This window comes from Nipponia nippon, unplaced genomic scaffold, assembly GCF_047370975.1.
Source record: "Nipponia nippon isolate SJK-2023a ecotype South Korea unplaced genomic scaffold, ASM4737097v1 scaffold_10, whole genome shotgun sequence".
NCBI classification, from domain to species: Eukaryota; Metazoa; Chordata; class Aves; order Pelecaniformes; family Threskiornithidae; genus Nipponia; species Nipponia nippon.
Genome location: NW_028262291.1, coordinates 36,367,877 through 36,384,075, shown reverse-complemented (window position 1 = coordinate 36,384,075; position 16,199 = coordinate 36,367,877). Strand labels below are relative to the sequence as shown.

At 34.5% G+C, this 16,199-nt stretch overlaps 1 protein-coding gene across 5 annotated transcripts in view; it reads right to left on the bottom strand.

Annotated features, from left to right (window-relative positions):
- Positions 1 to 16,199, bottom strand: part of FMN1 (formin 1) — a 188,407-nt gene that overhangs the window by 40,453 nt on the left and 131,755 nt on the right. For all 5 annotated transcript variants that reach the window (XM_087746611.1, XM_087746613.1, XM_087746612.1 and 2 more), the window contains one exon: positions 6,156 to 6,248. In XM_087746611.1, the coding sequence (XP_087602737.1) occupies positions 6,156 to 6,248 (93 nt within the window). The remainder of the gene's footprint in view (positions 1 to 6,155; positions 6,249 to 16,199) is intronic.

Genomic DNA, 16,199 nt, shown 5'->3' with positions numbered 1-16,199 from the left:
AAGCTATTATAAGATGGTACTTTATGTATTGTTGAGGAAGAAAATGGAAACATGTAAAGTTGGTTAAAAATAAATTTAAGATGGTAACAAGTAATGTGATAATAAAATTATTTGAGTAGGGATATTAGGAATGAAAACCAACAATACTAAAAATATTTTCCTGGATGCTAGCTTGAAATCAAGATCTAAATGATTTAGGCTTTCAATTATTTGGTTAAAAGAAGTCAAATATACTTCAACAAGGTTTCACTTAGAACTCTGTGATCTAAAAACCAGTGATTCCAAATAAAAAATCAGTATTTCTTCTTCTTACTGCTGAACAAATTTGTAAGAAAATACAGAATCGCAGCATCCAATGAGAATTTGTTACTTTAAGAGAAGAAATTATTTTTCTGGAAATAAAGTTATGAAGGTGGAACTGAGAGAGAGGCATGAAGGCATGGAGACATGTCTGAGAAAGGCAGTAACAATTCTTTATGTAGTTGCAGCAACCTAGATCAAACAATTCATGTGAAATGGATTCACACATTTGAAAAGGCCAGGAGGTGTTTCTCTGCCTTTTTAGGCAGCCAGGTATGTTACAGAATCACACAAGTCCCCCTGTTTATCCTCCCTATTATCATGTCAGAGAATGTAGCAGTTTTGATCAGTTTCTGGCCGGTACACTTGGATGTTGTTTTTTCATAACACTTCTTAATTTCTTAGTATAATCCCCCCCAGAATAATATAAAACAGAAAACAGTTAACATACAAGTGAAGGGGGTTAGCCTTAACAGAATTTATTTATTTTCTTTCCTACTGGCCTACCTCAACAATCCTCTATGGTGCATTCCAACAGGCAAATGAGGAAATGTGGATCGAAGCTCCTGTTCCGCACCAGAAATACATTAAAAAGCCCAACAGACTGGATGCATGCCCAGGTAGCTACTGCAGCCTGGCTAAAATTATTAAGAAGGAATCACTAAGCAGTAAAAATCTACTGACATTGTCCATGTGGTTGCTAAACTTCTCTGAAAAATGCACTACCTCCTGACATAACGCTGCAGAGTAGCAAGAATAGCTTGGTCTATGACTCTGTTTTTCTGTTGTACAGTCTCATGACTGCAGTGTTGATCTTTTATGTAGTACAAGACACACAGCAGTTGTAGCAAAGCAATGAATTTAACCGATGTTTCCTAAGTACTAGGCTAGAATTCTAAACACAGGACAATTTATTTTACTATGGGATTAATCTCAACAGATCTACTCTCTTTGACAAATCCCTCCCTCTCCATCTTGCTTGTTACCTTCTATACTTCAGTGTATCATGTGCCTTTCCCAAACAGCTTTGCTTTCCACTATTAATGATTTTCAAAAACTGTTCTGTGTTGACATCAAGACTACTTGCTTCCCAGACTCTGCTGTAAACTAGATGAATTCCTTTAATAGCAGTCTTCATCATCAAGATGCTTTATTCTTACAGAAATGAAGAGAGGCAGCTATGCTCTTACGCTAACTGCTATGAAGCATAAAGATTTTTTGATTTGCACGTTCCAGTATATGAGGGAGGAAATCCCAGATTAAAGTTTTTACATACTTCCTGACCTGGAACCAATGAAGGGGAATTTGGGACCAGATTTTGCAAGATCCTGCATGAATCTGTGTTATGCATTTCCACATTTATTAAAATGGACAAACAATATGAAATAGTCAAGTGGCAAAATAAGAAATAAATTTTATTAAGGCTAGTTGCCTACTCCTGTATGTCATTTCCTTTCTGGTTTGTATCATTCTTGAGAGAATGTACAAGGAGAATAAAAAATGTCATGAAGAACTAACACCAATGGCTACTGGCCAGCATCCCTTCTAGTGAGCTTCATAGATGCAGTAATCAAACTCTTTCTTTTCTCCTTTTCAAAATAGAGTATTTTGCATCTTTCTTATATTCATCTAACTATTCTGATTTTTTTGTGTGAGATAGCTTCATATCAAAAGAGGAGTTTTCTTCTAAGCAATTCTGAGCAAGAATTTCATAAATTAGGCAGCATTCCATACCAACCATTAATGTCATAATTTTGAAGTTCTTTTTGCATATCATGGCAATTTAAATGGAAAAAACTATGAACATATTTCTGAAAAAAACCCCGTACAGTAATTCCACTGGAAATACAGTAAGTGTATATTAATTTATAATAATTCTTAGGTCTCCATATTATAGTAAACCCAATGTATTATGTTGCATATAATATAATTAAATCTACTAAAGATTATTTCCACTTTGAGAATAATCTAAGCCCTTTTCAAAAAGCACAAGCATATCAAATACAACTAATGAAGTATTAACACAGTTTACACATGATATCTTTCATGTGAATCACAAAGTACTTGACAAAGATTATCTTTCACTACAAAAGATAGCAAGAATCATTATTTAACAATCTTTGTACCAGAAAAGTGACACGCTCTCTGAAAAAGAGATTAACCAACTATTCTAGCATCACATGGCAGGCAGCTAAACTGGGAATAGAACCTAAAGGTTCTGGCACCTAATTCCCTGTTGAAGGCACTAGGCTACATTACATCCCGTTATACAAAACAGCACTGACATCAGCAGAAGTACAGTTTATCCCCTCTAGCATTTTAGAATGTCAGTCTCCATAACACTCTCAGTGTTTTTTGTTACAACACAGCTAGTATTAGATTTAATTGCTATTAATTGCAATTAGGAAATATAAACAGTTCAGTTTAAGCAAATCAATATGTTTGTTTTTTTTTTTCTTACAGTATTTCCAACTTAGCTTTGACTAGAGATGATGGGAAATTGTGCGTGTGAGAAAAACCTGAATATCTGTGAGTTCCAGCCCTATTTTCAAGCCAGAAGTTTCAGAAAAGCATCTGAGCTTTGGATACTTGCTGTGAGCTGGCAGAAAGATAACAGACAATTTTTCCTTACATTTGCTTAAACCAGCCACAACTCTTTTTTAAACAAACAAAACTGAAAGCAGATGCTAAACGGATGCTCAATATTATCAGTTAGCTCCTAATTTCAGAGAAGCAGCTGAGTTTCCAGACACTTATCTAAACTGAACCTCTGAGCTTGAAATTTGTTCAGTGCCTATTCTAGTACCATAAATTAAGCTGGGTTTCTGTGTTATTTTTACCTATCTTCAGTGTAGAATTTTATAGGATTTCCATTCTAATGCCACAGAAAGTACCACCCATCAATTATAAAGATTCAAATCAATCAGGTGACTAAAAGAGAAATAGGGTCAATAATTATAGGATCTGACAACCTACTAATAACTCATCTCAGAAAAAGGTAGATGAAACAGGAATGTCAAAAGATGAGAAGTTAAATTAGACAAAATTAAATGTGTATGATTAGATACCATACAACAATATTATAAAGCAAAAGAAGAACAAGAGAACATAAGAAAAAAGTGGACAAGTAAGTAATCCCTGTGGTTTTGCTCTTTCTAGAATACAAAAAATCTGAAACACTAAAAAGTGTCCAATAAGTTTAATAATTTATATAAAGATCTCATTGTCCCAGAACACCATGCAGGAACATATCCTCTCTTTTTTTTTTTTTTAAATATATACATTATTCACAAACATAAGGATAAAATTTTCTGTTACACTGACAAAGATAAATGTATCTCAATTTCCACACTGATAGGCATAAACAGGGCAAATGTTTGGAGGAATATGTTTTTCTCTTTGAAACGATAATGCACAATTAAATCACAATTTTCTCCAAAGCAGAACTAATCTTCTTCCAAGATCAATTGGGTATTTTTATCATATTCCACTCATCAGAAAGTAGGGTAGCTCAGCTTTGCAGGAGGAGCCAGGTACTGCGTTGCCTGTATTTTTTGGGACTGTGGTGATATGCATTTGCTATTCTTTCTGCTGGTTTTAGCTGGGGTGGAGTTAACTTTCTTCATAGCAGCTCATATGATGCTGTGTATGGGATTTGTGACCAAAACAGTGTTGATAACACACCCATTTTACCTATTGCTGAACCATGCTTGCACAGCATCAAGGCCTTCTCTGTTTCTAACACTGACCCTCAGAAAGTAGGCTGGGGGTGCACAAGAAGTTGGGAGGGGCCACAGCCTGGACAGTTGACCCCAACTGACCACAGGGATAACACATACCATATGACATCATGCTCAGCAATAAATCTGGGGAAAGAAGGAGGAAAGGGGGAAGTTCAGTTATGGCATTTGTCTTCCCAAGTAGTGGTTATGTGTGATGGAGCCTTGCTTTCCTGGAAATGGCTGAACACCTGCCTACTGATGGGAAGTAGTGAATGAATTCCTTATTTTGGTTTGTTTGTGCATGCAGCTTTTGCTTTCCCTATTAAATTGTCTTTATCTCAAGCCATGAGTTTTCTCTTTTTTACCCTTCCGACCCTCTTTCCCACCTCACCGAGGGGGAGTGAGTGAGCAGCTGTGTGGTGCTCAGCTGCTTACCGGACTCACCACAACAGTCCTCAAGAGATCCAGGGTGTAGTAAGAACTACAGAATCTGTGATATGATTGTGGAAGACACCATTTGGTTAGGGTCTTGGCAAGACCTGGGCAAAATTGAATTATGTCCGGATCTATACCTGAGTCTATCATTTTGACTGCTCTGCTCTGATGAATTTCTGGCCAGTAGTGAGGAAAGAATACAGATTGTTCACTTCTGAGCTGCTCTAACAGGGTAATTCATACAGTACCATGAATCACTTAACCTATACAAGATACAATTACACTGATCTGCTACAATACATTGGCAAGCAAGATCAAGAAGCATGCTGGAGATCATAATGGTTCTGTAGAAATTTATATAGTACTATCTTAATCTTGATGTCATTGTTAAACTGTAAGTGAAAATTTCCTATTAAATAAGTTGAAAAGACAATACAACTGTTCTGCAGTGACATAAAGATTTCCATTATAATTTTTTTGTTTTAAAAGTTCTGTGGCAAGAAATTTGCAGCTTTAATACTGTCCAAATACACTTGCAACTAAAAGAAAAAATATATAAAATAAATATATCGATTGAGCTCCATGGCCTGGGAGAAGGGTGAAGAAGAATATTAGTTTATTTAACAGCATGGTTTAACAAGGACTGCTCCTTTTAAAACATCCTGTTTTCACTTATCAAAGTATTTCATAAGACAGCCTCATGAAATAAAGTTATTAAAAAGACATTAGGACAATCTTTTTAAAAAGGATTAAGCTAATTCATAAATTATTACAACAATCTGAATAATCACTAATAGTAAGTAAACATTCTTCCTGGATTAGCAGATTCAGATAGTTCACTTCTCAAACAGTAAATTGCTAAACTGTTCATGATTTCTGTGAGAAATGCCAGCCCTTGGTAATATTTAATTCTTTACAATTCTTAATATAGTCATCAGAAATGCAGCACTTACTCTGTTTACCCAAATTGTACTCCTACAACCTGGGGCGGGGAGGGGGGGGAGTGGAAATCTATTCCCTTATCTATTTTGCACAGCTCCAGAGACAATGGTGCGGCAGAAGCATGTGACTGGGAACACGCAGTCTGGGAAACAGGAGAGAGCAGGATTGTTCTTTTCAACAACAGCAACCTGCATTTACATTGTCTTGAACTGATGATCAAATTGTACCTTCGATCTCACTCCTGTTGTCTCCAGACTCTACCCTGGCAAATCACTTCCTTACTCCTATTTCTGTCTCACACAAGACAAAATTTTTAAATCTGAATTAGTCAGCTCATAAGCCCACACTATTGATAAAAGATGCCATTACTTCATGTATATATGTGGACTTTCTCTAGAAGCATATTTTTCAGTCTAGTCTTTTATAAAAACTTGAAGCTTTATGTTCCCTCTGATAACTTTGGTCTGTGATGAATATCTTTTTCATTTTGCCTACAAATAATGATAAAGAACAAAGCAGAAAATAATCAATAGAAAATGGGTAAGATCAAGGGAACAGTTATCTTTGACAAGTGATGTCCAAGATCTGTGTAACCATTATTCGTAACATATATTAGGCACATTAGGAGCATAATACATAATAGATAGTAGGAATTTTCAGAGGCTACAGATATTTAATGCAGTTTGCATTATGTATAACTTTGTAAATCACTACACTATTTGCCAATATTTTTTTTTTTTTTTCAAATGTGGTTACCTTTCTGGAAGAATTCCTCTAATTTCTCCTTGAAGGGCTGGAGATGTTCTTCAGAAGACTCTCTGCAAACTAACTTCATCTGCTTTTCAGAGGCTACAAAAAGAAGTTGAGAGTCATTTGTGGCAGAATTCGTCTACCAGAAGTAGATGTCAACACTGTAGAAACCTACATTTAAATTAGTCACCTAGACTTACTTTAAAGGAAATCGAAATAAGCATTAAGGAATCCAAAAATTACATTAAAGTAAAAAATACCAATGCTAGTATAGCATACCCAATAGCAACTTTTATATGTGTTTAAAGAGTGGAATTTGTCTTTAGTAATAACTTTGTCCTAAAACTCCAGCTGTGTGCTGAGACTTGCCACTAACACAGCCTGCCTCACACACAAATTCTAGATGGTATTTAAAGCTCTAAACTTTGTTTCTGTGGTGAGTGGAGGATGCCTTGTATCTGGACTGATTTTAATCAATCAATGCCAGGCATCCTATACTCAAGCATTTTTCCTCACACACATGCAGGAATTCAGGTTGCTTAAGTAAAGCATTCAAATTCCAGGCCATGATATGAAATAGTAGAAGTATGTAAGAAAGTTAACTTGCATCTAACTGAAATTTGTTTACTATTTAATCTACCTGTTATTTTAAGACCTGATGCCATGCCAATTTCTGAAAACTCCGGGTTATTCACCAATGAATTTTAACATTCCTAGAACTTGTAGTAAACTTTGTAGATTCCAGCGTTCCACATTAAAGATGAAATGTCTGTCAGAAATCAAAATGCAATTACCTTCTGTTTAGCAAATGAATTTATGAACTACTATTAGATTTTTCTTTTACACAACTCTTCATTCCCAAGAAGCTAAATTTAGATGAAAATTTATTTTGGAGTTAAACCCAAGAGTTACAGTTTGGCTGCATGAAACTTATTCACACCATATTGTTAACAACATTATGTAATTCAACTTAATGCAGCAAAAATTAATACAAAACTGTGGAAACACAAGTTGAGAATTTGTAATTAAAATGTTATGTTAATGTAACTTTGCACTGCAGTGAAAAAAGTCAATGGAAGGTTGAAAACAGATGAATATATTTTATTGTACAACTAGTAGTGTGCCTGTAATACTCTCGGACCACCACGATTTACTAAAAAAGACAGATTTTCAATTAATTGAGATCAGAAATAAATTTGAACAGTTGTTGTTACAGAAAAATACTGAAAAAATACCTGTTCCCACCTAAGCGTGTATTTTAATTTAGCATCCCTCCACAACTCATGTAGGCTGTGGACTATGACATTATTGGAGAGCTCCAGAGCTTCTGTAAAATGGCCTGGGCTATACTCTAAGTTTATCTTTAATCTCTAGTCTTGCAACCTGTAGCATAAGACAGACCTTTGAAACTGTTCAGAGTAAAGTTAATGGATATTTGTTTGCATGCCAGATAGTAGGCAGAATGGAGCGTTAATTTAAACATAACAGATTGGGAAAGAAAGTCTTTTATTAGCTGCTCAGTTACATGTCTTTAATAAATTAAATTAAGCAAAACAAATCAGAAATCAGGAAAGTTTATAAGACTTTTAAAGATTTTTTTTTTATGATAAATGCCTCTTACCATTAAAAATTTGAACTTTCCATGACTGTTATCATGCACTGAATGAAATTTATGTATACTTAATATTTATGTTTGTAGAATTAGAAGGAGATTTCTACAGCTATCCAAGCAAATTGTAACACTTTACTTTGCAAGAAGACGGACACATTAAATTGTATAGGGGAAACAATCTAGCAAAAGAACTGAGACAGTATTGTTAAGTTTCTGACTGGAAGTTTCAACAAAGTAGCAGCTACAGGTTTGTGTTTAAAAAAATATACAGAAAATTAGATAAGACAATATTTAGAAATTAGATAAATATAAAATCACAAAAGTGTAAAAGTATTAGTACACATATTATGTTCAGGCATTTGGTACACAGTGACTATAGAATGCATATGATTATTACAGTCATGTAAGGTTGCAACAATTGCAAGCCATAATTATTTTATAATAATCTTACATAAATAAATTTGCATAAATCTATACAGAAGTAGATTTCTATGAATATGTACTATACTAATAAGCTTGTAGCTACAGCAGTATCTAAACATACTCTAACATAGTCTAGAAAGGTGTTTTCCCGAACATATGGTGTTGCCAATGCATTGTCTAGAGTACTGAAAGCTTCCTAGATGCTTCCTACAAGCTTTAATAACACAAGATTTAGAAAGGTTACTCAGATATGTCCCATGTAAATATTTAAATGACCAAGACTAGGATGAATTGTTTCTAAATTAAAAAGAAAGCACATATAAAACCCCTTCAATATTTTTTTTTTTTTTAATAAAGACGACTAAGATTAACCTTAACCAGATGACAAAAGCTACAGGAAAATACTAAGAAGAATACTAACATCCTTAACAAGAAGATCAACATTTCGCATGAGGGGATAGGAAGAGTAAGAGGCACACAGAAAGGCACAGAAGAGAAGACCAAATGAGACAGGTGACAGAGAATAAGTGAATCAGGGGTGCTGATTAAAACTCTAAAAGTTTGAGACAAGATGAAATGAGATGAGATACCAGTTTGCATTGCTTAAGTCATCTTGAAACAATGAAACTGAAAGAGACCAAAGAATTCAAGTAAATACTGGCACACTCTAAGAATTTACATTATTGGAAAGCCTTAAAAAAAGAACTTCAGACAATTCTCTCTGGTGATGATATTTATCTAGATGATATCTATCTAGAACTAAAACCTCTCAGTTTACTTCCTGAAGTTCTTTCAGATAACTGCCAAAATAGACTGACGGGCTCTGAGAAAGTTTTAGCTTTGAGCTAAAGGAATCAAGGACAAGGGTGATGAAGCGAAAATCTGTTAATCACAAAGGCAATGTAGTTGTTTAAAAATACTGCTTAATCCTCCTTTAACTGACTCTGAATTTAGGTTACTTCACTCAATAACCTATATTTTTGGTCTACAAACAAACAAAAAAGTATCTGGGCAACTGAAGGTTGACTAATTCTGTTTAAAATCAACTGCACTGAAATATTTGAATAAAACTTGAATTTATTTACTTGCTAATGTTAAAAATAAGACACATCACGTAGGTATGGAGTCACTGGCTGAAGGCAGTCATGAACTTCAGCTGGAACTGCAGTCTCAAAAATTTTGTATTCCTGCTGAAGTCTTCCCAGTCTCAGTCTTCCCTTCAGTAATGAAATATCCTATGCAGAATAATGATTCCTTGACCAATACCTATAAGAAAATGACGGCTAGGACCACCAAGCAGATGTATCTTTTAGCCTGAAGAACTTTGGAACATCATCAAATTTGCCTGGGAATAGATATGGCAAAGAATGGTGGAAGTGTGTTAAAAGGAATCACAAATCAGATATAAATAAAGACATACTTGGAAGAGGAAAAAGATTTTCATGACAGGGCTAAACCAAAGGTTTTGATTAAAATGGCAGTTGCAATTCTACATATTAAAGTCAGCTGGTCTTTGTCAACCTAGATATGTAATATTGGTGAAAGGCTACCATACAACTCTATGACCTGCCTCAGTTCTACACAACATAATATAAAGGTTTCTGCTAACTAACATTCATTGAATTTCCTGTTACATAAGTTCTTCTTTTTTTTTGTTTACTCAAAAATTTACTTGAAATATATTGTTGGGAAAAAAAAAATTACCAAGTCATGCCAACCATTACATTAAAAAATTAAAACTGAAAAGTCCTGTTCCATCAGTTGCTCTGATTTTCTTTGCTAAAAATGCTATAACATGTGTGAGGGAACATTTTTAATAGTTTGTTCTCATATTCACTACAATAGAAACCCTTTCCTTTTTAAAAGAATATTATTTTAGCAAGGTTTTTATTAGAACGATTCTGAGGTAAAGGATCCTATTATGCATTCCTTCTTTGAAATACATTCTGAAAAGCTTCTTTCTGAAAAAATTTATTTCCAAAATTCTGAGGAATCTGAAGGAATTCTGAGGAATCTGACAGCTAGCACACCACACGTACACTTCTCATCTCACCACCTCATTCCAAAATAATCATCTGAGAAAATAAACAACCTGTTTCAGCATTACTGAGTTCAAACAGATGCAAATTCTCCGTTACTGTAATAAACTTTTGGTTCATTTTCTTGGTATGCATTGTATGTTAGTGAAATTAAATGTAATATGCTACTTTGAAAATTGTTTATTTCTAAATGAGCTATTGCAAAAAAAAGAAAATACAAGTGTGCAACAGCATTTGAAAGCCCTTACAAATTGTTGGATGTACATCATGCTTCACTCACTGCAAAGCTTGGCCACAGAAATGGAAACCATTAGCAAAACATTAAAACAAAGCTGGAAACTGCTGATTATCAGTTTGCCACTGTCTTCAGATTTAATGCAGTACTTGGCTCAAAAAGTTCTTTAAAAATCCCCAATATAAGTGAAAATATTTACAAAATAGAATGTCTCTCACTTAATGCCTATTGGGCAATAGTCTTTTAAAACTCCACAGACACTTGTAAATCTGTCAAAAGAATCACTGCCCATAAACAAACTTTCACGTAAAGAGCATTTCAGTGTCAATCAGACAGGATTTGGAATTTTTTAAGCACCATTTTTAAAGTAAACGCAAACCCAGAAATAGTTTAATGTTGATAACAGTAAATTACTAACTATTTACTCACCAGAACGCACCAGTAGCATTTACAGGAATCATCCTGAGAGTGAAACCAAGTATCAACACCATGAATTCCTATAAACCTGTCACTGACACTATCCCACATGAATTATGCCATTGTGAAAACTTCTAAAACCCTCGCCTCCTCTTGTCTGTTCAGAGCCTGGCAGGTTATACTGCCAAGCTTGCTCTTTTATTTTCTTGTTATAATGAAGGCTTATCTTTGACAGGAGGGTTACTATTTGATAATTCTTTTTTAGAATCCTTACCTTTTCTGTTTCAAAGGGGATTCGAAACCATACCGCAAATGAATTCAATGTAGCACTAAATAACCCTAAATTTCTGTATGAGAGGATCCATGATTTTTTACAATGCAGAAGCCTGTTACACTTCTCAGGCTTATATACCCAAATAAGAATCTACTAAACTTCAGATAAAATGCATAAATTTAAATTATTCAGCAAGTGCTATATAACTTCCTCATGATTTAGTTTGTTTGGTTTTGTTTTATTACATTTTCTTACTTGCAAACAACTTTCCAAGTTAAACAAAAAGTTACAGGAGATGCATGTTTACCCATTGGACACTGTTTCAGGATTTGGTTATATTCTCTTGTTATTACATGCAACTTAGATACATATTTACTGCAGGTATCCACATAAGAATGTTAGCTTTGTTACAATCCATTGTATCTGTGCCATCTACAGCTCTTGTGCTTATTCATAACCTTGCAAGTAAATGTTTCTTTTCAGATAGAATTTTAAATAAATGTGGAGAAGAAGGGAAGAGATTTATCTTGATTTCTTAGGAGTACAGTATAAGAATTTTGACAACTTCTCATTGCAAGTGGTTATGCTGCTACTGACCCGGAAAAGTTTCAGAGACAGTATTTTATTTGCATTTTTGGACACACATTGATAATCAGTACCTGTCTCAATGATGGCAACTCACAAAGGTTCAAGCACTAACACTCTAGCCAGAGCTGGGTTGACTAATACAGAAACCTTTGAACCAAATAGAGAGGGAAATGCCATGAAGTGGGGTGTGAGGTTTTCTGAGACAAAAGTATCTGAGAAAACTGTAGAAGAGGATCAAATTGTTGTGGTACTCTATTCTCAAGCTTCATTTTTATTGTCTTAAATAAAGGTCATCATTTAATGAAAAAAAGTGTTAGCACACGTAAAACTAAATACACCATTCTAACCTATTAATTGCTTGCATAGTTACTGTTCTGTGAAGTTTTTTTCAGCTAATTTAGAAGAAGAAATGTGCTTCTATGCATAATTCTTTTCTTCACTCATTAATAATCTGGTTTTCTTCAAAAAGCCATTTCAGAGGATAGAAGCTAATAAGTAAAACTTTAAAATGTCTGATCTTTGTCTGTTTGAAATACATTTTCCTCATGACACACAGAAACAAGTATCTATTTAGGTGCTCAAGCTCTCAGGTATAAATGAGAGAGAAAAACATTTCAGTGATAAGTCCTAAGCTGTAGAAAGTGAAATAATTGAATTAGTGGCATACAAAACACCCTGTAAAGTTCACCTGTTCTAATGGAGTTTTAATGGAAGCTGAGAGTCAGACATCTTGACAATTCTCACAAGTTTGATTAGATATTCTGGCTTTGACTTTCAGATTTAAGATGTGAGGGTTTTTTGTTTGTTTCTTTTAAGTTTAAAAACATTTTTAACTTTTACAGTATGTGATGACATGCAGAGGAACTGTCAGGCCTATATGAGTTTCAACTAACCTAACAGAAAAATTTTTTTTGCTCCTTGTTTTGTCAAACAGTATCAACATTTTATATAAATCATTTAAAAACTTTTCTGTTAAGATTGTTTCCTAAGAACACATTTAACAAAATGAACAAAGATTGCTAGTAAAACTAAATATTTTTCACACCATAGCAACATATCTGAGACTGGTTAATGTATTCTCTCTAAAATGGTAGTTTACATTCAGCGCACCCTTCAGCAGAGAAGCATACTGCAAGGGACTGAACAGCATATATAAATGAATATAATGACTAAACCCTCATAATTTTCCAGTCAAGTCTTTGTAAGATTCCTTATGTGATTCTAGCACACATTATTAGTAGAAAGTTTTGGGTTAGTGTCAAGATCCAAACATACAGACCTCTGCACAGCATTAAGATCTGTCAGGAGTGTAGAAATGGGTACTAGCAGAACCTGCTGAGAAATCGGAACATTTCACTTCTGTCTGAACAGTACAAAAAATGAATATTTTGAAATTGAAGAGTCTTGTCTGGCTAATTTAGAGGAAGACAAAATTTTTAAGCAGCAGTAATAATATTTTTTATCAGATGAGCTAAGATTTTTACAGTGCTAGGAAAAAAAAAGACCTTTCAAACACACAAACACAAAGTACTTAGTGTACTGAACAAGGGATCAGATAGAAGAGAATTGCTGGGCAATGGCTGAAACAGTATGTTTATGAGCTGAAGTTGCAGAGGCCGAAGAAGTGATCTCCTGTTTTCCTCTGTACTGCTGGATCTCTGATTTTCTGTGCACGACAGATCATAAAGTTCCACCTAATTAATTCTTCTACCGAGTTTATGGCTTTGGTTCAGCTAAAGCATCCTGCTTAGATTTAAAATCATGTAAATTCATAAACTACCTACAATATTAGCAGGAACACTTGTCAAAGTGCTAATTAGCCTCACTACTACTAATTTGTATCCCACTGTCTGTATTAATGTACTTTCAATCTTTGATCATGGGCAGTAAATATGTAAGCAACCACCTCAATTCTAGCAGAAATCTGCCTTTTCTTTTACTGCATACTCCCTCAAAGAGGAAAAGCTGATGAGATCCCCGAATATGAAGTCACTGTTCCTCCAATGCTAGTATTACACCCTCTCCAAACTACGTCGTTCATTATCCATCACACACATTGACAGGGACAATATTCCTCCTGTTCCCAGATGTACACTACCTGCTCCCAGATGTATACTACCTAGTTATGTAACTAATGCTTAACACACACACACACACACGCACGCACGCGCGCACACACGCACACACACACACACACACACACAGTTTTTATATAAAAGGGCACACAGAAAAGTGCACAGAAAATCATAACTGTGGTATTTCCAAGATTTGTTTTAGAATCTTAACATTTGCAGAATGATTTTTAACAAGAAGTTTCTGAGGATTCTTTAGCCTAAGAAAAAAATATAAAAGTTAACAGCATGCCATTGTTTAACCAACAGAAAGCTTTCTCCCTCGCCTTTGTGCACACATGCAGACATCTGCTTCCAGGGAATAAACTCTTCTAAAACATCATTGCTTTGCTCCTCTGTTATATTTCTGAATCTTATTAAAACCATTCCATACTATTCTCTATTATCACAAACTAGAAAATCTAATGGAATTTTCAGAAATGATCCACTTAGGAAAATTTCCACTTAATGTATTCATATATGAACATTACCAATGGAACACTGTCAAAATGTTAGTTTTATTGTAAAATAGAATCCAATGCACATATACAAAATGTGTTTTTTAATGCCTGTGTTGTATCTTTGCCAAATCAAAACAAACTGAAATATATCTCATCCTGCTGAGGCAAGAGACTATTCAAAAAGAGGTCAGAAAACTCTGAGAAGGAAAAGAATGTCATTTTGTCAACTCTTGAAAACAAAATAACTGTTCCTGTATAAAGATGTCCTTTGCTCTTTTCCTCACACCATCCTGCATTGCCTCAAAATATATCATGTAAATGTTGGATAGTGCAAAAATATAGCGATACTCACCAGGTACAAAACAATGTGCTCCATTTATGCCAATGTCTAAAGAAATAACACATGCACCTATTTGGCCTCTCATGTTCCACCACCCAGTTCAAATTTCTATTTGCCTGCACTTCCAAAATTTTAAGATGATTTTTAAAATTTAAAAGTATAATTAACATGAAGACAATTAAAGTGACTAGTTCCTGGAAAGTATCATACAACTTCTCTGCTCCTGCTGGGAAAATTTTTCTAGAACATGTATGTGACTCAGATGTCTAAATCCCACTTTTAAATTGACTTAAAACATTTCATGTAAATTAGACTAAGGCTTCAATTGGTTGAAAATATTTTAGAAAAAGCCCTTTGATACTTTTTTGAATACTACCCTCCTGTAATGAATAAACAATCAGCTTTTACTAAGAAATATCTATTGATCCAACAAATTATTTGGAAAGTTAACACTCAAACTGATATAATATTTAGAATTTTCATTATGTGATCCAGTAACCTTACTGTCTATAAAGCAAATCAAATGATAGACAAAACCTCTCAACATTGTAATCATTGCCCTCTTGATAATTATTGTATCATGATTATAGTAAAAATCTATTCCATAAAACAGACTTTATCTAAGGCCATATTATATATGAACTAAATATATAATTCCATCTGAATAAATAATAAGACATTAAATTAATTTCTTTCTTTTTGCAGCTTCCTCCTTGACTATTTATAGTGACAGTGGATGCAAGAATCGAGAATGAGTGACCCTTTTCAATTTCCACCCATTTCTCATTTCTAAATTCTCTTCCATTCTTGTCTTAATTTTGCAACACATACCAACTTTACAATATAATGTGCTACAGAGCTCCCTGAAGAGGCACTGAATGAGAGCAATGTAGATGCAACAGTTTAGTCTGATCTAGTCAGCCATGCTAAGAGACAGGGTTAATAGCTATGGTGCTGGTATCAGCATGGCAACACTATACTAGTCACATCCAGCGCACTGGATCTGTTTCTATGAAAAAGAGTATCTATCTATCTATCTACCTATATGAGTATATATATACACACACATATTCATATCTGAAAAAGAATATATATTTAGTCATGATGACATTTGAGAATGAAAATAAAATGAAGCACTTGAAGAGGCAGAGAAAGCCAAGTATGTTCAGCCTGGTGAAGAAAAAGCTAACTGGGGATCTAGTTTTTCACTTCAACTATCTAACGAATAGCTATAGAGAAGATGGAGCCAGACTTTTCTCAGAAATGCACATCTCAACAAAAAGGAGCAATAGTCATTAGTTGCAGCACAGGAAATTCTCACAAAGGATAAGGAAAAATATTCAAGACAGTGATTCAGCACTGGAACAGGTGCCCGGAGAGGTGTTGGAATTTCCATCCTCAGATTCAAAACGGAGCTGGCTAAGGCCCTGTACAACCTGATCTAAATATGAAGTTAGTCCTGCTCAAAGGCTTTGGACCACAGGACCTCCAAAGGTACCTTCCAACCAAACAACCTGCATTTCTCTGTGATTTTAAGATACTTGTCATGC